The sequence below is a fragment of the Myotis yumanensis genome, unplaced genomic scaffold (assembly GCF_028538775.1).
Source record: "Myotis yumanensis isolate MYYU_CA2020_CCGP unplaced genomic scaffold, mMyoYum1.0.hap1 SCAF_6, whole genome shotgun sequence".
NCBI classification, from domain to species: domain Eukaryota; kingdom Metazoa; phylum Chordata; class Mammalia; order Chiroptera; family Vespertilionidae; genus Myotis; species Myotis yumanensis.
The window spans coordinates 87,972,402-87,993,053 of record NW_027223757.1 but is presented as its reverse complement, the minus strand read 5'-3'; the positions used below and the strand labels follow the sequence as shown (position 1 = coordinate 87,993,053).

The 20,652-nt window shown below is 53.4% G+C and overlaps 1 protein-coding gene across 1 annotated transcript in view; it reads right to left on the bottom strand.

Moving 5' to 3' along the window:
* Positions 1 to 20,652, bottom strand: part of KIF6 (kinesin family member 6) — a 404,956-nt gene that overhangs the window by 30,664 nt on the left and 353,640 nt on the right. The window contains exon 16 of the mRNA XM_070419405.1: positions 7,103 to 7,153. Coding sequence (XP_070275506.1) covers positions 7,103 to 7,153 — 51 coding nt within the window. The remainder of the gene's footprint in view (positions 1 to 7,102; positions 7,154 to 20,652) is intronic.

The window sequence follows — 20,652 nt, the reverse complement described above, 5'->3', positions numbered from 1 at the left end:
CTTGTTGGGAGTCACTCCAAACTCAACTTCTTCAAAGAAATGGGAAGCACATCACACACACAGCAGAATCGGTCCAGGAGACACAGCAACCTTCCCTGGGCTGAGATTTGCCAAGCACAAGCGGTGATTTTTATCACATGTAAGGGAGAGAGCATGCAGGTGGAAAGGGGACAGGCCATAATGAATGTTAGTCTACTAGACTAGATTCTACAAGACTACATTCTACTAGAGTTTTGTTTTCTATGTTTGATATAAACTGAGATTTTGTGTCCCCTCTCCCCAAATTCATACATTAAAATTTAATCTCCAGTGTGATGGTATTTGGAGGTGGGCCTTCAGGAGGTAACTGAGGTCATGAGGGCGGAACCCTCATGAATGGGACTAGTGCCATTGTAAGAAGAGGCGAGAGGGCGCGCTCACCCCTTTCCACGTGAAGACACCACGAGAAGCCAGCAGCCTGCCAGCCAGGAGAGGGCTCTCACCAGAACCCGGGGCTGGCACCCGACCTCAGGCTCCCAGACTCTGGCACCGTGAGAAATAAGTCTCTGTTTACCAGCCACCTGGCCTGTGGTGATTTGTTGTGGCAGCCCGGGCCGGCCAGGACATTGGTCAAATGCCTCGTTCATTCAAAGTAGCAGGCGTGGTTCTGCACATTTGGGAGATGAAAAATGGCTTGGCAATTGGTGGCAGGATCATCAGTGGCCAAGTACTGGGCCCGGCTGTGCTTGTGCACAGAAGAGGGATGAATTGTGCCTGTGAGCAGATGCGGGGACAGTGGGACCCCCACAGCTGTGCCCGTGGTGGGCTCTGTGGCCGGCTTCTGTGTGCCTGGCTGTCTGGTTCGTGTGGTTCTGGCTCTCAGAGTCTGAGACCATGTCACTTCTGCTCCATCACGTGGACAACGTGCTCAACACTCATGCCAGCCCGGTGAGCAGATATTCTCCCGTGGAGAAGGAAGCGGAAATTCAGGACGATTAATGGAGCAAGGCCACGGGACTAGCACATGGTAGAGGTACGACTCCAGCAAGGGTCTCCTGAGTCCCAGGTGAGGGCTCCTTCGACTAAAGCACAGCCGCTGCTCACGCCTGGCCCCAGTGCTGATGCCCACAGCCCTTCTGTTCTCCAGGTTGGCTGGAGGGGAGACTGGGAGTACCCAGAGCCCGGAGCCTGGGCGACGGAAGCTGGGCAGGGACAGGGGTGGGGACCCTTCTCACTCTCAGCCTCCGCCTTGAGCCTGGAGACTTGGTCAGGGACCTTGCATCACCGGAGCTGGTTCTATGTTCACAGGAGCCAGGGGTTAGAACAGACTCAGGGGTGAGACTTTATCACCGGCCGTACTGAGCCACCCGAGTCCTTTGGGACCAACTGACAGGCCTCTCAGCCTCGGAGGCAGCTGCTTTCTTTACATTCTGCATTTTGACGATTCATTTCTGAGAAGATGAAAACACCGCCAACCCACCCAAGCCCTCCATGTCTCCTCACCAGGTGCGAGTGTCCCCGCATGTCCTAAGGAAGCCTGCGTTCACAAGGAGGTAAATTGTGTGCCCCGAGGGCTGAGGAGAGCTCGATTCCTCTGTTCACTCTACAAGCCATCAGCAGGTGCCAGCTAAGGCTCAGCGACTGCGCTGGGCACAGACTCTCATGTGGCCCAACCACCCCATTTCACAGATGTTGGAACCTGGGCCCAGAGCCCCTTAGCTGGTGTCTGGTACATCGTTAAGGCAAAAATTTGATCCTGAGATGTCACTGATTTATTCAACAAACATTGATGGAGGACCTACTGTGCGCCAGTCACTGTGCGCGGTGTTGGGGAGACGCAGAAGAGACTAACAGTTACCATACAATGTGTTAAATTCCAGAAGAAACCCACAGCTCTGGGAAGGGAAGCCAGGACGGCCTGCCTTTGGAAACGTCCTATCCATCCCTTCGCCTGAAGGGACCAAGACCTGCTAACAGCTTTGGTTGAATCAGGGCGGGTGAAACTCCCGAGCCCTGCCACTTGCAGTGTCTATCCAGCCCCGCCCCCCACCCTCGGGGTTCCCACAGGGCCCGCTGTGAGGACCGCACACTGGGCGATGCCAGGGGTTCCCCCCCCTCACCCCTGCCCTAGTTCTGCAGCAGCCAGCGGCTCCTCTGCCCATGGGGAACGCCTGCTTCACACTCAGCCTGGGCTGTGTAGGGACTCAGGGAGCCTGGTGAGTAAACGGGTGACAGTCTGGCCTTTTGCTTTCTCTTAAATTTGTTACATCAGGTGCAGAATTCCAAAGAGCAGTTCAGGCGCAATCTTAAACGATTTTACAGGGAGTGAGAGAAAGTGGCGGCCGCAGAGGCCTCTGTTCTGAGACAGCAGGGTCGCCACTAGAGGGCACTGCAGGAATTCTGTTTGGGGGAAATGAGCTGTTTGTAGGCACTCAGCTGGAACAATGAAGTAAAATAGGGAGCCCTGGGCCTCGGGGGGGCCCCCCCCACGCTCCCAAGGCTCCGCTGGGGACGGGCAGTGGCTGCCCTGTTTTCAGGGACAGGGAGCAACCCCCGGTGGCACTGCGGCCACAGGGGACTGGCCCAGGGGCTGCTTTGCTCCTGGGGTGTTGACCGGGGTTGGGGGACCTAGTGTTTGTGGGGGAACCTCCAACGCCATTTGGAACCTGCCAATGGCCTGCTTATGGAGCTTGTCTTGTCATTAATTCATCTTCGTCATTATTGTTGCTATCTCCTGTGACATGCCTGTAACAGAGGCGACAGAATGTTCCAGCAGGTCATGCTTTCACAGAAGTTGGGGCAGGGATAACTGTGGAGACAGGTGAGGTGTCATCCAATGCGGGCTGAGCTTCTCAGGGGCAGGATCCCCCACTTCCTTCTTCCACAGACAAAATCACGGACTGACCACCCAGCCCCCAGGGCAAGGCCAGGCGGGCAGGCGTGTGGCCAGTGTGGGACTCTCGGGGCAGCCTCAGACCTGTGTGCCTGCAGCAGATTCATTGAGAGCTGGCCAGGCCCTCCTGGCTGGGCTGGGAGTGTGTGTGCCTAGGGAACAGCCCAGGGAACAGCCAGGCAGGGGCAGGGCAAGGCTGGGGCGGTGGTCGGGGCGGAAGACGGATTTGTCACTCCTCAGGAGTTGGCCAGTGATGGGAAGTTGGCGAATGCCTAGGGTTCTCTCTTTCCCAACGACTCCTGACCCAGACCTCCTTGCTGGCGAATGCTCAGTGGCTCAGCTGGCCGAAAGGTAAAGGCTCAGGTCCAAGGTCCTTGCTGAACCCCTCAACTCACCCTTTCAGCACCCCCCCTGCTTCAAATCCACTCCCCCAAAAGTCATCCTACTCCCCCTCCACACACAGAAACATACAATACATACGACACACACATACACAACACATACCCACAGATACCACACCCATGCCACACACATACCACATATACCCCCATACCGCACATAGCACACATACCACACACACCACACACATATACACCATACACACATAACCACACATACCATGCACACACTACACATACCACACAGGCCACACACATCATGCATACCATACACATGTCACACACCCCACACATACCTCACATATACCCCCCACACACCCACAACAACCCCTCCCTGCCCCCTCCACTTGGGTTCTGAGTCCTGTCCCTTCTCTAAGCTCAGCCCAGGCCGTGGTCTCAGTGACCTCCAGGCCACCTCCTCAGGTGAGTTTCCTCCCGAAGCCCAGATGGCCAGTCCCTCTCGCCTGACACATTGTACAGCTGCTCAGCAGGGCCTGTGTCTCCTACACTTTAGTCACAGGCACTTGGGAGGACTTTGAGGGCAGCTGGGCGAGAGCCAGTCCCTGGTCAGATACTGCTCAGGAGAGACACGGAGGAGCCGGAGGAGCCGTGCTCGGGGCTGGCCCCGGCTCCATCCTACGGAGCGCAGGTGCCTGGCGCAGGACCTCGGCCGCGCACACCCACACCCACACTTTCCTGAGCTGAGCTGCAGTGGCCGCTCCCGCTGTTACGGGGGTCGGTCTAAGAACTGTGCTCGAACAGCATTTCCTGCGTTCTGTAGAGCTGCAGTGGGAGACGTCGCTCACGAAGCCACTCTGTCCTTCACACAAGGGTCTGCGCCACACGTCCTGGCTGTGTTTGGTTCCAGGGAGAGATTCTATTTTTGCGGGTAAATTAGTGAGCGTGCTTCCTGTTGTCAGGAAAGAAACTGGCACTCAGGGTGCTTCTCTCTCTGCCTCGCGGCTAGATAAGGGGGAGAGGAATTTATCGCCTGTGTGTTATAATCTGCTCAGCTGTGGGGTCCAAAAGCACTTACTCCTTCCACTGCTTTTAATGGACTTATTTTATTTTATGTTCCAATGTCTCATTATGCTTTTGCAAGATGTGTGGGTCTGGAAGCCATCTGGGGAAGCACTGATTGGGCCTATTTATTGCCTGTGCTGGCTGCTAGGGGTACAGAGACTCACCGGACTTTCTGGGAGCCCACGTTTTAGCGTGGAGATTAGCGATGGAAACGGATAACTACAAAACAGGGCTGGTGCTCTCGCAGAGGTGTGTGGGGCTGGAGGACAAAGCCGCCGGGGTGACCGGGGGCAGGGCACGGTCGAACTGCTCCGGGGACTGCAGTGGGAAGAGGACACGATGGCACAATACATATGTGTCTAAATCTGAAATTAGATGGAGTTTTCTCTATGCATGCTGCCCCTCCTGCTGGCTAGGGCAGGCATCGGACCTCTGCCCTCTGTGGACCAGCAATGCCCGCCTGGCAAGGGTGAGGGCAGCGCAGTGTGGGGGTGGGAGCGCGGGATCTGGAGCCGCGCTGTCGTGTTTGCATCCTTAGCTGAGCGACATTAAGCACGTGTGTGTAACCCCTTTGAGCTTTAACGGTAAAGCCAGGGCAACAGTCGTATCTGCTCGTGGGTGTTTTAGAAGCAACACAGGAGGAAACACAGGCAAAGAGCGTAGAGTCATGCCTGGCTCGTGGTGAAGAACTGAGAAGGTCTGCTGATTGTGTCATCTGCATGATGACAATACTGTGCCATCGCAGCCAGGACCTCAAAGTGGGGGGAACACAGGGAATTCAGGCGCTCGCTGAATCTAGTTCAAGTAGAATCATTCCCAAATGCTGCTTAATTTAAAAAGAACATTGTTTCATTGTTTCCTGAAGCAGTGGGCGGGAGTGGGCCCCGCGCTCAGTCCACCAGTAACTTTTGTTTGTGCGTGACATTCTTAGAACTGGCCATTGATGTGTCTCCCAGAGACCCCCTCGGACCCTGGCTGTTGCATGGGCGGGCGGGGGGGCGGGGGGGGGGGGCGGCTGCTGGGCCCGGCCTCGCCTGCCCCGCTCTGTCTCCCTTGGTTTCCTTGCCCACTGACTTTATAAAGGACAGGGTTCCGTGGGAGGCAGGCCATGAAGGAGGGCCATCGTGGACTTTCAGCCAGGAGCGGGTAGAAGTCATCATGAGAGCACACGCGCGCACACACACACACACACACATGTGCAGAAGATGGCCTCTCAATGGACACTTGTCTGTGCCAGAGGTGTGATGGTAGATGTGTAACCACGGGCTCCACTTATAACATGTGTCAGTTCCTTGGTGTAAAAGCTCCCACCACACTGACCTCAAGCTGCCTGGGCCACGCCCTGAACGTGGCCTAAGGAGACACACGGGAGCCCCACCATCAAATCCATCTCCATGAGACAGACCCCGCGATGTCAATGACCTCGAGCACAGAGATGACAGTAAAATGTGGTAAATTATTCAGGAAGGGGTGGATTTTGAGTATTTGTTACCTTTGTTTTTTTCAATGTAATTTACTTAATTGTATATAATTAACTTTTAACACCAGCTGTGTTTAACACGGCTCCCAAGTTCTCGAAAGGGTAGCACACGCTCTTCTGACACGGGCGGCGGCGCTCTCTGACGTCCCTGGGCCTGGCCTCCCTTCACCAGTCAATCTCCTCCACACGGCTCCGCTCAGCTCATGACAGTCACCAGCCCCGCTAACCATCACCATCAGAAGCACATACAGGAGCCAGGCCTGGCAGGCTGACCTGCCCTCAGTCCTGGGGCCAAGCTCTGGCCAGTGTGTCCTGGGCCTCGCTGCTCTATTTCTGATGTAATCAGCAGTTGTTGAAACGATCATTATTATTACTGAAACCAAACAACCAGCCTTCCTAATGATCAAGTTCCTAGGTCACGGGGGTCATCCTCGTGACCCTGGGCTGCCCTCTATTCTCTGCTAGGAGTCCCAGCTGCTGGATTTCTCAGGTCCGGGCCACTCCAGGGCCAGGCCACCCTGGACAAACTCTTTGTTTGGAATAAACACGTTGCATATTTAACTGAAGCTGCATGTGTGCTTGGTCCCAGGCTGCAGAGGAGCAAGCTGGCCCTGCCCAGGTGCCTGCCCATCAGCCTCTCTGGGGCTGCACGCTCCTCCCAGCGCACTTCCTCGGGGCACAGGTCAGAAGGAAGCATTGTCTGCAGATGTCGCTGCTTAAAAGGCGCCAAAGGCCTTCGAGTTAGAATGTCGCGGTGCTTGTTTAGTGTTTGCATTATCAACGTGCAGAATGCGTATGCCACGGCTGTGGGCAAAAGCAGCGTGGGGCTAAAAGCACTCGGAGAACTGGTCCGAGTCCGAGTTTCACACTGAGAAGCCCTGTGACCTTGGGAAGTCATTGGATCGCCTTCACACGGAAAGTGCACTGACCTTTTGGACGGTGGTGAGGATGGAAGGAGACGGGCACGGAGGCTGCTTTAACCGCCAGTCCTCACTGTTGGACTAGTTAGCAGTGGCTCTAGGAAGCTCAGGGTAGGACTCTGGGGGGCTGGGATGTGGGGTGAATTTAGTTTGGGGTTTGGGGTGGACAAGGTCAGGAGGATGAGGCAGCAGCTGGGAGGGTGGGGTGCCTGGTGCTGACGCCGGGAGCAAGCACACAGGCGGGGGAAACTGGTCCCCGGCGTTGCAGGAAGCTGCACTGACAGCAGACCTCCTTTCCCTCCGCTCCCCGAGGGTTTGGGCGGGTTATGTTCCAGCTGAGGGTGGGGCTCCAGGCAGGTGAGCTGGTGTAACCTTCACCTCCCTCCCGCAGCCTCCACTCTGTACGCACCTAGAGCTGCTTGCTGCAGATGCCGCTGGGTGATTGCTTCCTTCAGGTGACCTGTCGGAGACACAAAGGGAAACCGCTAGTGAGTTCCCAGGGGCTGGGAGGAGGATGGCCTCAGGAGCATGGGGCAAGCTGAAAAGAAAGGCAGAGTAAGGGAGACAAAAGCAGGCGCAGCCTCCAAGAAGAGCCCTTCTCTGCCTGAGTTTTGTTGGAAGAAGAGGCTGCAAAGGTTGGGGCCCTGGCACATCACTGCCAATATACATTTCACCTTTGAGGCCAATCATTTTGGGGATCAACTACTTAGTCTCTCACTGACAATCTTTGCTAGGGCTCTGATCTCTTACACAGGGAGGCAGGGTTTGATGTTTTAATAACTTACAGGGCCAGTTTTAAATCCACTTAATTCTTTAAACTACATGAAATTGTGTCAAAAGAAAAAGATGGCGGTTTTGGTTAATCAACATCTTAAGATAAACACAACGGTTGACCATTTGGTATGAAGCACATATAATTCTAGGCTGTATTAATAAAAGTATAGTGGGTAGGTCAAAGGAGGTGATAGCAGTCATCAGACCACAGTTGGTATTTGTTCTAGGAGCAACTCTTTATAAGGAACATTAGTAAAATAGAAAATATTTAGAAGATGGTAACTGGGATGGTGAGGGGTCTGAAACTGTGCCAGATGAGGACTATCTGAGGTGACCCGAGGCATCTGGATGGGGAGGAAAATACTTGGAGGGAGAGGAGGCGTGGAGATAACTGCTGTCTTAAAAAATCTAAACATTGTCAAGGGGATGAGAAAACATTTGTTTTTGTCCGACTGCTGAGGGCAAAAGTCACGCTGACTGAAGGCAGACATGGGCTCCATATGAGGAAGAAACAGCTCATAACGAGGACTGTCTCAACACGGACTAAGTGGTTTCAAAATGGACTAACTGCTGGCCGAGGCTCTTCCTGCTCAGGCAGAAGCTGGGTGACCGCGCTGGGTGGTTGGGGTGAGAACGCCGGCCCTGGGCAAGGGTTGGGACAACATGCCCGCAGGTTCCCTCCGCCTCTAAAGCTCTAGGAGTCTGCGCCCGAGGGAGGGTGAGGCCACAGCCCTGAGGCTTATGTGCGAGGGCTCAGCACGCCAGTGAAAATGTCAGTCTGTCTACAGTGCCTGTCCCATTGGGAGATGTGGTCAGGCCACCGGGGGACTCCCAGGGAGCCTGGGAACCTCTTCGCTCCCTTGTCTCATGTATTTCTTTCTTGACACAAAGTGCATTCGGCCCCTCAGAGGCTGCGGCTGAACTGCAGTCAATGAAGCGGTCACAGGAGGCCTTGCCGCTCACTCACAGCTCTCGGGCCCTCCTAGAACGTCATGACTGGGTCAGAGGTCATTCCGGTTAGCTTCCCACCACCTTTAGGAATGCCTTCTACAGAATGAAATGGCCACTTCCCTGCCCACGTGTATGTGTCCCGGCTGTCCCACTGATGAGGTTGCATAAGGAATTACTGAGGTGCGTCCACACCTGCTTCCTTGTACTCTCAGACTCCGGCCGGTCAGTTGTCTGGAAGAGCAGAGAAAGGATCCTCTCTCGTCGGCAGTGAGAGCCCTCCACCCCTCAGGGTGCTAGGATTTCTCCACTCAGACGTGTCCTTTCTGGGTTAAACCAGCTCCTTCAGCTCCCTCTCGGAGGCTGCTGTGCAGCTGGGCCCAGGCGTGCACTGTGCCAGTCTGCATCTTCACAGAGAGGAAGCCAGGGGCATAGCCATGATTGCCCCCAGTTCCCAGTGGGGAAGGTGGGACCTCAGGGGGGTGCTGAGAGGGAGCTGGGGATGTGGACACCCGGCCCAAGGATGAGCACTGGGAGGGCCTGGAGCCAACAGGAACATGGCCTGAACCCCAGGCCAGCCCCAGCCCCAGCCCCAGCCAGATGGGACCTCCCCCTGCACCCACCCCGCCACCCGAGGGACACAACCATCACTGCCTTCATCAGCAGAGTGAAGAAGTTGGGGGGAGGGGTGCTGCTGGGTTGAGACTCCAGCTGAATCAATATCACTGACTTGAATTTTAAAGTACAGCACACACATCCTATATAATAAAAGCCTAATATCCTAAGTGTCCAGTCAATCGGTTGGCCATTCAACCAATCAAAGCGTAATATGATAATGATATGATAAGGCCTCTCAACCACTTGCTATGATGTGCACTGACCACCAGGGGGCAGATGCTCTGACCTGTAGGTTAGTTTGCTGCTGGGGTCTGGCCGATCGGGACTGAGTGAGACAGGCTGGACATGCCCTGAAGCCCTTCCGTGGTCCCTCCCCTGGTGGCCAACCTCCCATGTCCCTCCCCGGCCCCAATTGTGCACCAGTGGGGTCCCTCGGCCTGGTCTGCTCCCTCTCACAATCCAAGACCCCTTGGGGGATGTCGGAGAGCCAGTTTCAGCCAGATCCCACAGGGGGAGCGCCGCTCAGCCAGAAGCTGGGCTCATGGCTGGTGAGTGTAGCGGTGGTGGCAGGAGTCTCTCCTGCCTCCATGGCAGCACTGAGGATGTCTGGCTGCCTGCTTAGGCCCGCTCCCCACAGGGCTCCTGGACTGTGTGCGAGAGGGCACAGGTCAGGCTGAGGGATCCCCACCCCCCCGAGTGCATGAATTTTGTGCACGAGGTCTCTAGTTCTTCAAATAAAAGGCCACGGTGCTGTGACAACGGAGCACACACTTAGACTCATCTGTTTGCTTAGCGCAGGCCAGCAGGGCTTTCTGCTGCCCGCAGTGGGGAGAGCCAGGGTCTCTGGGCCGGGCCTGCTTCCTGGGACCTGGCCCAGGGGCCTGGCAGCGGGAGCCGCCCAGGAGCCTGGGTACCACCTCCCAGTGACACTGCGGGTGACTTGCTCCTGTGGCGCCTCCTTGACCCCTGCCTTCCCCACCACCGACCTCCCTGACCTGGGTCTCCCTGACGACGTGCCCCACCTCATGCACTGCCCAAGCGGGTGCTCAGCCTGGCCTGTCACGATCTCCAGCTCCAGCTGGAATGACGGCTCCCTCGGCCGGACCCTGGGAAGCGCCTCTGGAAGGACCGGGTCAAGGACCTCCACAGCCCCAGCCTGGGAAGAGCTGCTCGTGTGAATAAAGACAGGATTTGGCCACCAGGATTGAAAGGTGTATAAACGCCATGGGCATCCTACCTGCTCACGGAGCAGTGAGCCATTCTTAGGGGACAAAAGGCCGTCTTCCTGATGCTCCATATTGCTAATGGCATGTTTACAATGTGTTTACTGATGCTCTGTTTTGGCGAATTGGCTAACATCTCCCACCACGGGGCAATTTTTTTTTTGAGATCTTCCCAAACAAGCTTCTAAAAATAGCTCGATGACTGATACCTAACTGCATTTGCCAACAGGACCAGTCCTCATGTGGAGATAAGTCTGCAGTCGGCGGCATCTTACAGCTCCCCGGGTTTTGGCAGAGGGAGGAGCTGAGGGGGTGGGGGCTGCGGAATTCGCTCCGCATGCAGCTTGCTGTCACGAGCATGGTGATACATTTGCTGGTCTTGGCCTGTGTTCCTGGACCTGTCCCCATCCCGAGGTATGGTAAAGAGATGAGGCGGAAACAGAACTCCCGGCCCGAGGCAGGAGGTAGTCCGGGAGGGAGGCCGGGGAGGGGAGCAGAGCTGGCTTGGAGAAGAGTGGTAATTGGTCATTTTGTGTCTCCAGTAATTGACAGCAGTCCCTGCCAGAAATTCTCTCCCTTTCCGATTCACTAGTGGTCAGAGTAGGGATGGCAGCAGCAGTAATGGGGCGGGGTATCAGAGAACGCTGGCCCCTTATCCCTTGATCCTCCCAGGAATCTTGAGATACAGGAAATCAGGAACTATCACATATGATGGGGGTGGGGGGGTCCCCAAGAGGAGATGCACAACCTTAGGAGTAGCCACGTGCAGGGTGTGCGCTCCGCACGGCTTTCGGCTTCTCTGTACCAGGTCGTGCGTGTGAAAAGTATTATCACCGTGCAGAAAAGCATTACCACTTATCCTTCACATGGATGTTCAGTCTTCTGGGTCAAACACTTTTCCTTAAGCTTCACACTGTATTTTGCATGCCTGTTAGTTTGGAATCAGTCACCGAGCCAAGCCGCTCAGCTGGTCCGGAGCGGAGCTGCTCGCTCACAGCCCCTGGTGGGGTTGTTGCAGGCTGTGGGAACCCGTCTCTGCTGGGCCTCACCGAGGGTGTCGATGTAGCTACAGGCGGTAAATATTGACGCTCACCTGCTATAGGGTAAGCTCCATGCTCCAAGGGCTGTAGGATGTAAATGCTCCTGTACATGTAATGTAAATGCAACCGGTAGTAAATGCTCTCCTAGCTCAGGAAAGTTAGCATGCCGCAGGGGACAGCGAACAGGTGGCCAAGTGCTCTTCCTCCATAGCTGGACCCACATGACCCTGTTCCTTCATTGTGGACGGTTCCCTGTCATGCTGAGCCTGAGTTTGGCTGTTTTTTTTTTTTTTTAATTTTGTTATATTTTTGTTGATTTCAAAGAGGAAGGGAGATGGAGAGAGAGATAGAAACATCAATGATGAGAGAGAGTCACTGATTGGCTGCCTCCTACATGCTCTCCACTGGGGACCAAGACCACAGCCTAGGCATGTGCCTTGACTGGAATCAAACCGAGACCTCTTGGTTCATAGGTTGACACTCAACCACTGAGCCACACTGGTCGGACTGAGTTTGGCTTTTTGACACAGCACTTAGGGCAGCTATAACCAGCCACTTAGGTTGGATTTGAGGAGAAGCCAACCTCTTTGCCATTTTGATTATAGTAGAAAGTTATTACAATTTGTTGATAGGCAAAGTTCAGTTCAAATTCCAATTCTGCCACTTCCTGGTTGGGCAGGTTACTTAACATCTCTAAGCCTCAATGATATCATTGGAAAAAATGAGAATAATGTTATAACTGTGATGCCATCTGCCTCCCCGTCTCTCAGGAATCTTGGAGCATCAAGGGAGAGCGAACCTGCACAGCCGATACACCTCATGAGTTTTAGGTATTAAGGCACTTTCCGACATTGAAAAGATATTACATACATAAGATGACAGGTCCTGGTGGCTAAATGTCAAATCGACAGCAGAGATAAGTTTAGAGGAGGGAGAGGCGGGTAAGTGGCATCAGGAAAGGCATCATTACTGACAGTGAGCCTTGAGTAGATCCCCAAAGAGCAGGTCTGTTAAGGTGGGCCTGGGAAAGGCATTCTGGCCACAGAAGGCTACACTGCTGGGCAATACGAGGCCAGGTGTACACTGGCTGGGGCAGAGCTGGGAAGGGGGCCTTGAATGGAAATGTAGGGCTGGGGGAGACCGAATCTATTTTTAAAAAAATATATATTTTTATTTATTTCAGAGAGGAAGGGAAAGGGAGAGAGAGAGATAGAAACATCAATGATGAGAGAGAATCATTGATTGGCTGCCTCCTGCATACCCTCTATTGGGGCCTGAACCTGCAGCCCGGGTATGTGCCCTTGACTGGAATTGAACCTGGGACCCTTTAGTCTGCAGGCTGACGCTCTGTCCACTGAGCCAAACCAGCTAGGGCTAGACTGAATCTATTCATACTGGAGTCCAGAGTCCTAGGTAATCACTAAAAGCTCTGGTCAAATGGGTTCTTCTGTTCACCTCCGCGGCTCACATCCCAGTAAAATCCACGTAGAATAAACATCGGTAGCGGACTGGGGCGAGGAGAGATGCACAGACTATGTCTCCTGCCCGAGGGGCCCCGTTGAAAGGGAAGGTCTGGCTGGGGCCCTGAATTAGGTGTTGATGCAGCCGAGAGGGGGAAGCCAGCTTCTTTCTGCTAACACAGAAGGCGGTGATCACTGAAGGCTAGGCTTTCTCAAGGCTGCTTGAATGGCTATCTGTGAAAGCAAAGGGCTTAGCCTAAACTGAATACGTCACCTTGAGATGAATTGCCAACAAACGGGTGTGTAAATCCTTCCACGCCTCTTCTCCTTGTTAATCTACTTTTCATCGGGTTTATCTAAACTTGCTTGAATCATTTGAATATCTATGGAGACAGGAACCACCTCTCTCCACAGGAGCTGTGGTGGGTAAAATAAAAAAAGGAGAGACTATCGAGAAAACGTGGCTGGGTTAGATGACGGGACATATTTCTGAAGCCCGGACATGAGACGGAGATGCAAGATGGCGAGTGGAGCCATCAGCTCGCAGGGCTCGGGGCCCGGCAGCGGGAGGGTGACTAAAAGGGCACACGCGAGGCAGGGGATGAGACCTGGCCCGGAGTTTGAAGCTGCAGGTTGGGGTGAGACCCCCATCACCCAACCTGTGAGTGAAAGGGGACTGAGAAGAAAACAGTGCTGCCAGACGCCGCTTGGGGCCCTGGTTCACATCCCACGGCGTCCAGGGAGGGAGGGAGAGAGGGGCAAAGTCAGCCCCCTCCAGCTGGGAAGCCCAGCTGCCCGTGACCCCATGGCCAGGTCGGCCACAGCCCAGCACTGCCCTGGCGTGTCCCTCCAATGACCGCTGTCCACCGCCACTTCCGGACGGGGGGCCTGGAGGGTCTGTCAGGCGGAGAGGGGCGAGCACAAAGGGAGACAGAGAGAAAGAAAGAAAATGTGTTTCATTAAAAATGGGCCTGCTCACCCAAATGCCAAACTATATGAAGAAATCTAATGTTAGAAAAGATAGCAAAATCAATAGTTGGAACATGAATTCGTTACAGATGAAAGTAATTTCCTGGACAGGCAGATCAAGACATTTATTGATGCAGAAGCTCAGAGGATGAATTAGTCCCGCTCTCCAGTCTACGGCACGGTCCCCAGCAGTCTGCACGCCTGCGTGTGCGCATTTCTATCCCCGCCTCGGCCCATCCCTCTCCCACCCCCCCTTTCCTCCAATGGGCAGGCAGCCTAACTCCCGGACACACACACTTTTATTGTTTGCATTCTGACCGCCTGTGTTACAGCGTTTTATTGAGCTACAGTTCTCATTCTGTTTCTTACTTATCAGGCCTGCTTTTGACATCTACTCATTTTGCTATGTGCGCACCGAATTCTCAGTGACTAACTGCGGCATACACCCCGCAGTGTGCACCCCGACATTTGATGCCCCTTTCCTGAGGTTGGAAGAGCTGAATTACCTCCCACTCCCGAACAGAGGCCGCGCTGTGAGCGCCATCCTGGAGCGCGCCGTCTGACACGGCCGGAGGGGACTGCTCTGCTGGGGGCAGCGGGCCTGGTGCTTGATGTGCAGGCTGCTCGCCATGACGACGGGCCAGTCTGTACTTCCCAGACAGATGTGGAGGTAAGCGTGCTGAGAATACTCAGAGACGAATAAAGGCGTGCGCTTTCTTTAAAAGAAACCATGCAACGAATCGGTGTCAAGAAAATAGTAAGTGGAAAGAAAGGAATTTTGAAATATAAATTAGAGTGATGGAAACAAAACAAAAAATCAATAGAAGGAATGAGGGGATAAACCACAGACTTGACATATTTTAAAGGCAAATCAGTGAATTGGAAGATAGTATAGAAACACTCGTCCAAACACAGAAGTGAGAAACATGGGAAAGAGCCGCCAAAGCCGCGGGGAAGCTACCAAGAGGGTTCCATCTGTCTAACACGAGTTCAGGAAGAAGAAAGAGATGGGCCGGGGAAGAAGGAAATGTGAAGAGACAGCAGCTGGGATTTTCCAAATGAAGAAAGCCGTCAGCCCCCGGATTGAGGGTGCACTCGGGGTACTGAGCAGGATGGATGTCAATAAACCCGCCCCTAGACGCATCACCGCAACCACAGGGCTTCAGGGAGGGGGGGCCCCACCACCCGCCTCCAGGGGACCTGCCCGGTGACAACAGGTGCCCGGAGACAACGGAGGGAAGTGCGGTCAACTTGAATTTGATAGATTGTCAAACTGCCATTCACAGGTGAGGGTGCCATGAAGTCATGTTCTGTGATGAGGGGACCAAGCATATCCCACCCACAGAAGCCCTGCCCCAAGGAGACCTCAGCCTAGAGGCAGCCATGCACGAGGTCAGGTGCCTGGGCTCCGAGACAGGGCCCTGGGGGGCACGCTGCTGAGCTACTTGCTCCGGGTGTGTTTGCAAGTGAAAAGTAGGGGTGATAGCATGGCTGCTGTGAGGACTGCATTAGGTCATATGGGCACAGTGCCTGGAAGGGTGCCTGGCACCAAGGGTAAAAATTATCATTGTGATCGATAAGGAGAAAAATAAGCAGAGATAGGTGGGATAAGAGGAACAATGATGAGCATAAAAACAAATAAAATATTTAACTATTGACCATAAAAGCTCGTGTGTGTGTGTGTGTGTGTGTGTGTGTGTGTGTGTGTGTGTGAAACGTTAAGCAATCATGCCTGATGGAGATAAGGCGAGGGGACGTCCCATGAGGGTTCACCACGCTACAGCCCTGGAGGTGGGTGCAGGGAGGATGCATCTGTACTAACTACGGACATGTTGTAATTACTTTTTAACTCAAGAAAATAAAAATACACCCAAGTAGACAGAGCATCAGAAAAAAGATGGGGGGAGGGTTGTGGGGAAAGAATGGCAAAATTTTAACAATTCAACAGAGCAGGGAAAGAGAGTAAAGGAAACAAAAGAGATGATGGGATAAAAGGGTGTAAATGATCCTGTTCTTGGTCAAACAACGGCAAGAGCCTTACGTGTGTGTGTGTGTGTGTGCGCGCGCGCATGTATGAGTGAGTGTTCATGTGTGCGTGTACACATGTGCATGATCTTATGAGCAGGGAGGTGATGGGAGTGGACAGCCACAGAGCTGTTACGATGGGTTACCTGATGGTGGGAGATGAATTGGAAAGAAGAGGCAGTGCCAAGTCAGATGAGAAAAAAATCGTGCTTTAATAAGTGTGTCTGACTTACAGTTTATGTAAAAGTATATTTGCATATATTGATAAAAAGAAATAAAAAGTTAAAAAGCCATTGCAATACCCTTCCTTGAGAGGGAAGTGAAGTGTTAGAGAGCCTGTGAAAATTCTGCTGGGCACCTGCCACACGTGTGACGCATCCGTCCCGGGTGCTGACTGCAATGTTCATGACCCGTCTCAGCGACAGGGTTGGGCAGTGACTCGTCCTAGCTTATTTGTGGGAGCCCTGTCATTGCCCAGGAGCCTGCGGATTAAGGGGTGGCGGTGAGGATGGCGGGTCCGAGGGAGCCCACACAGCAGCCATGAGCCCCTGGTCTGGGTGGGGAGTGTCTGAGAAGCCTTCGCCCTCCTTTGGGGCAAGGAAGACAGGTGCCTCCTGGGGTCCCCAAGGAGAAAGGCCCAGTGATGAGGCGTCGAGCACAGACCGGGGATGGTCTCGGTGCTGAGCAAACACTTAAACGCGTTATCATCCCAAAATGACACTTTAATTGTCCAGAATCCAAGATTCTTCTTCCATTTAGGATGCCAAGCACCATATTTGGTAACGTTAGTAAGTCACAGAGAGAGGAAAAAGCAGTTCATTCTTAAAGATAATAATTTGAAGAAAAACATTGTAACTTGACATGATTCCTCCCACACCCCCTCAGGTTTCTCAAGAGCGCCCGTCACCCTGACCCCGTCTTGCGGAGGAGATGCGCCTCGTAATGGATGAGCGTTTCAACTCAGGCTGAAATGGCAGACACAGTCTGGGCTTCCAGACCGCTCCCCTCTGATCACTGGGGCAGGGCATGGGGATCACATTTTGGGGGGTGCTCTCATTTATAAAAATGATCCAATGATACCATGTCTGGGAGACCCGGTTTCTTCTGTGGGATTTTCATTCTGGCTACCCAAGTAATCACCATAATCACACAAGATTAGCACATTCTGTGGGAAGCTTAGGCATTTGGCTCTGTCTATGCTTAATTAAGCTAAGGAGCTTATTAATATCACTATTCCAGCATGTGATAATATTCTATAAACAGTTCAGAGAATTAAGCAAATAGGCTCATTTGTTAAAAACTCACGCAAATGTGCGAGAGTAGGTAAGCACTGGAGAAATTTAAGTTCAGCTCCCAGCATGCATTGTTCAGTACAAAACACCTCGGGGAGCTGAGGGCTCCTGGCTGTGTGGGCACCTGTCCAAGAGATGCTGCTTGAGATGCTTAGATGTTCTTATCTCAGCGAAGGAGGGATAGAACTAGCTTCCAAGGCCTGCCTGGAGGAGGAGCTGCAGACCACAGCCCTTCCTTCCATTTGCAGATGTGGCTCTGGCTGGGGTGAGTGGCGGGCCCATGCAGCATGGCCTTTGACCAGTGGTTCTCAACCTTGGCTGCACATTAGAATCACCTGGGGATCTTTTTAAAATCCTGATTTCTGGGCCTCGTCCTCCGGAAATTCTGTTTCTTTGTTATGGGGTGGGGCCACAACATTAGTAACAAAGAAACAGAATTTCCGGGGGATGAGGCCCAGAAATCAGGATTTTAAAAAGATTCCCAGGTGATTCTAATGTGCAGCCAAGGTTGAGAACCACTGCCTTAGACTTTTACACTCAAGGCTCCTCTGTGCCAGTGAGGGTGCGTAGGTACATTCCACCTCTTCCCAAAGCTCCCTCTCACTGAGGCTGGTGTGTATGGGCCCCTTAGTGACTGTGGAGGTGAGGGCAGGGTTCTACTAAGGGCGTGAAATAAAACCCAAGCACGATGATGTGTGGTTTGGCAATAGACAGGGCGTCCCCAACAACGTATATGCACACTTTGAATCATTATAAAGGCAGTGTTTATTAAAATGCATTTCATTTTCAACATTGAGGTATCAGCTGTGAAAGTGTGTATACATGGTTGGGGACACCCTGTATATAATTTTTAGATGGGTTAAAACATGCAAACAGTGAGTTTTACATGGCTCCTTGATATAAATAATAAACTCTCATCCTCCAAGACAAAGCTCGATTCTATTCATTTAAATCAGCTGGTGCTTAAAAAAAAGTCAGCAGAGAGAAACGTGCCCGGTTAAGGCCCAGGGCCGGGCAAGCTGCCGGCCGGCCGGCCTGTGGGTAACAGTCAGTGCTCCTTGATGTGGGGGCTGCTCTCCAGCTGCTGGGGCTGGAGCTGAGGAGAACGTGCCCACGGGGTTATAAATAGGAGACAAAATCAAATGGAAATGGTTTCAGCTGTCAGGTTCCAGTCATGTTTTATGTGCTGCATAGACTTGTTGCTCCTCTCGGGTGCAGTGGGCCAGGCCCTCCATTTAACCCACATGGGTTTCTGGGCTCTGTCCCTACAGTCCCTTACTGTGGGGTGCAGGGGGGGGGGCAGGGGGCTGGCATATATTAGCACAACTCAGGGGGGGTCATCCGAAGAAGCCAAAGGGTGCTGAGTCCCAGGGAAGGAGCCAGTGGGGGCCCTGGGGAGTCCCGGTGGAGGCGGGAAGCCGGGGGAGGGTGTCTGGCCTGCAGAGACCACGGAACTGCCGTGGAGGCTCCCTCAGGAGGAGGAGCCATGGACAATGGCAGGAGAAGTAGCAGAGGGAGGCCTGGGCCTGGCAAAGTGGGAAGAACATGGGCTTTGGGAGCAGGAGCCACCAACTACCTGTGACCTTGGGCTACTGAATCCCTCTGGGCTTCATTTCTTCCTTTAAATAGGATGATAACACCTTCAAGGCAAGGTTGCTGCGAGCATTAGAGAAATGTACATACAGCACCCAGCACAGGGCCTGGCACATCGCAGGTGCACATTAAGCAGGGTAGTAATGGTGGTGGAGCAGTGAGAGTAATTACCATGGCGGGGGAGGGGGGTTGCAATACAGATAATAATACAGAAGGACGCAAACCCATTGCAATCGTTTCTAAGGCCTTGGCTATGGTCAAATATGATAAGACATTGGCATTCCCCCCTCCTCTTTTCTGAAGGCATCCCTAAGTCCTAAGCTAACAAGTTATCTAGGGCCCAGTGGACTAAACTGAGGTGCCCCTACCGCCCCGTGAGAACAGCCACTTGTCCGTGCAATAATCACAGCGCAGGGCTTCCCAAAGCAAAGCTTCGGCCTTTTGGCAGCCCCTGGCTCCAACCACAACCGTTTCTGATGCGGGGCCCCCTCCTCAGCCTCTCTCACTCAGCCTCAAATTCACCGCTACTTTCATTGGCACCAGGATCTTCGGATTCCCTAACGTAGTCAAATAGGATGGATTTTGGAATTGGAAGTAAATAGCTTTTTCATAAGCTTGCTTGAAATCTACACTAATAAAAGACAAACATGCAAATTGACAGTACCTTCGCTATGCCTTAAGCCACTCCTACCAGCCAATCAGAGCGACTATATGCAAATTAACCCAACCAAGATGGTGGCTGGAAGCCACGGAGCTGAAGTGAGCAGGAGGCTTGGTTGCTCCAGTGATGGAGGAAGCCAAGTTTCCTGGCCGGCTCTGAGCTCCACTGAAGGCAACAAAGTTTCAATTATAGAAGGTAAATAAATCCCAGAATAAAAAAAAAGTAAAAAAGGAGAGGCTGGGAGCTTCCATTGCCAGGAGGGCTTGGCTAGCCTGGAAACAGCCATCAGCCCCTCACCCAGGCTGGCCAGAGACCCCAGTGGGGACCCCCACCCTGAAGGGGGTGTGACCAGCTGTAAACAGCCATCAGTCCCTCACCCAGGCTGGCCAGGCACCCCAGCGGGCCCCCTACTCTGATCCGGGACACCCTTCAGGGCAAACCAGCCGGCCCCCACCCATGCACCAGGCCTCTATCCTATATAATAAAAGGGTAATATGCAAACTGACCCTAACAGCAGAAAGACTGGGAATGACTGGTCACTATGACACACACTGACCACCAGGGGGCAGACGCTCAATGCAGGAGCTGCCCCCTGGTGGTCAGTGTGCTCCCACAGGGGGAGCTCTGCTTAGCCACAAGCCAGGCTGATGGCTGCCAGTACAGCGGTAGTGGTAGGAGCCTTTCCCGCCTCCTCAGCAGCACTAAGGATGTCCGACTGTAGCTTAGGCCTGCTCCCCGCTGGCAAGTGGACATCCCCCGAGGGCTCCTGGGCTGCCAGAGGGATGTCTGAATGCCAGCTTAGGCCCAATTCCCCAGGGAGCAGGCCTAAACCAGCAGGTGGTCATCCCCTGAGGGGTCCCAGACTGTGAGAGGGCACAGGCCAGGCTGAGGGACCCGCCCCAAGTGCACAAATTTTTGTGTACTGGGCCTCTAGTGTTGGTATAATAGTCATATTTTTAGAGCCGGGGATGACTCCTACCCTTATCCTTCATTTTTTTTCTTTCAGAAAATAGCACCAGGACTCTTTCCACTGTTGTTTCTGTTGTGGCCAAACCTCATCTCAGGGGCGAGGGGCAGCAGGAGGGAGGCAGGCTCGAGCTTGCTGACGGCTCGGAGGGTGAGTTTCAGGGACCATGAGTTTCAGAGAGAACAGTGTCCCTCCCTGAGCTCGAGCTTTGCCTGCATGAAATGCTAGTGTATGTGGCTTTGTTTCTGTACAGACTTCAGGCACAGCGGGTGGGAGCTGGCCATTTTGGGGTAAATGGAGAATAAGGGAATCCAGGAGTTAGGACTAGAATAAGGAGGCAAAACAGGTAGCCAAACCAGAGGGCAGGTTTTTGCGATAAGGTTTGAGAG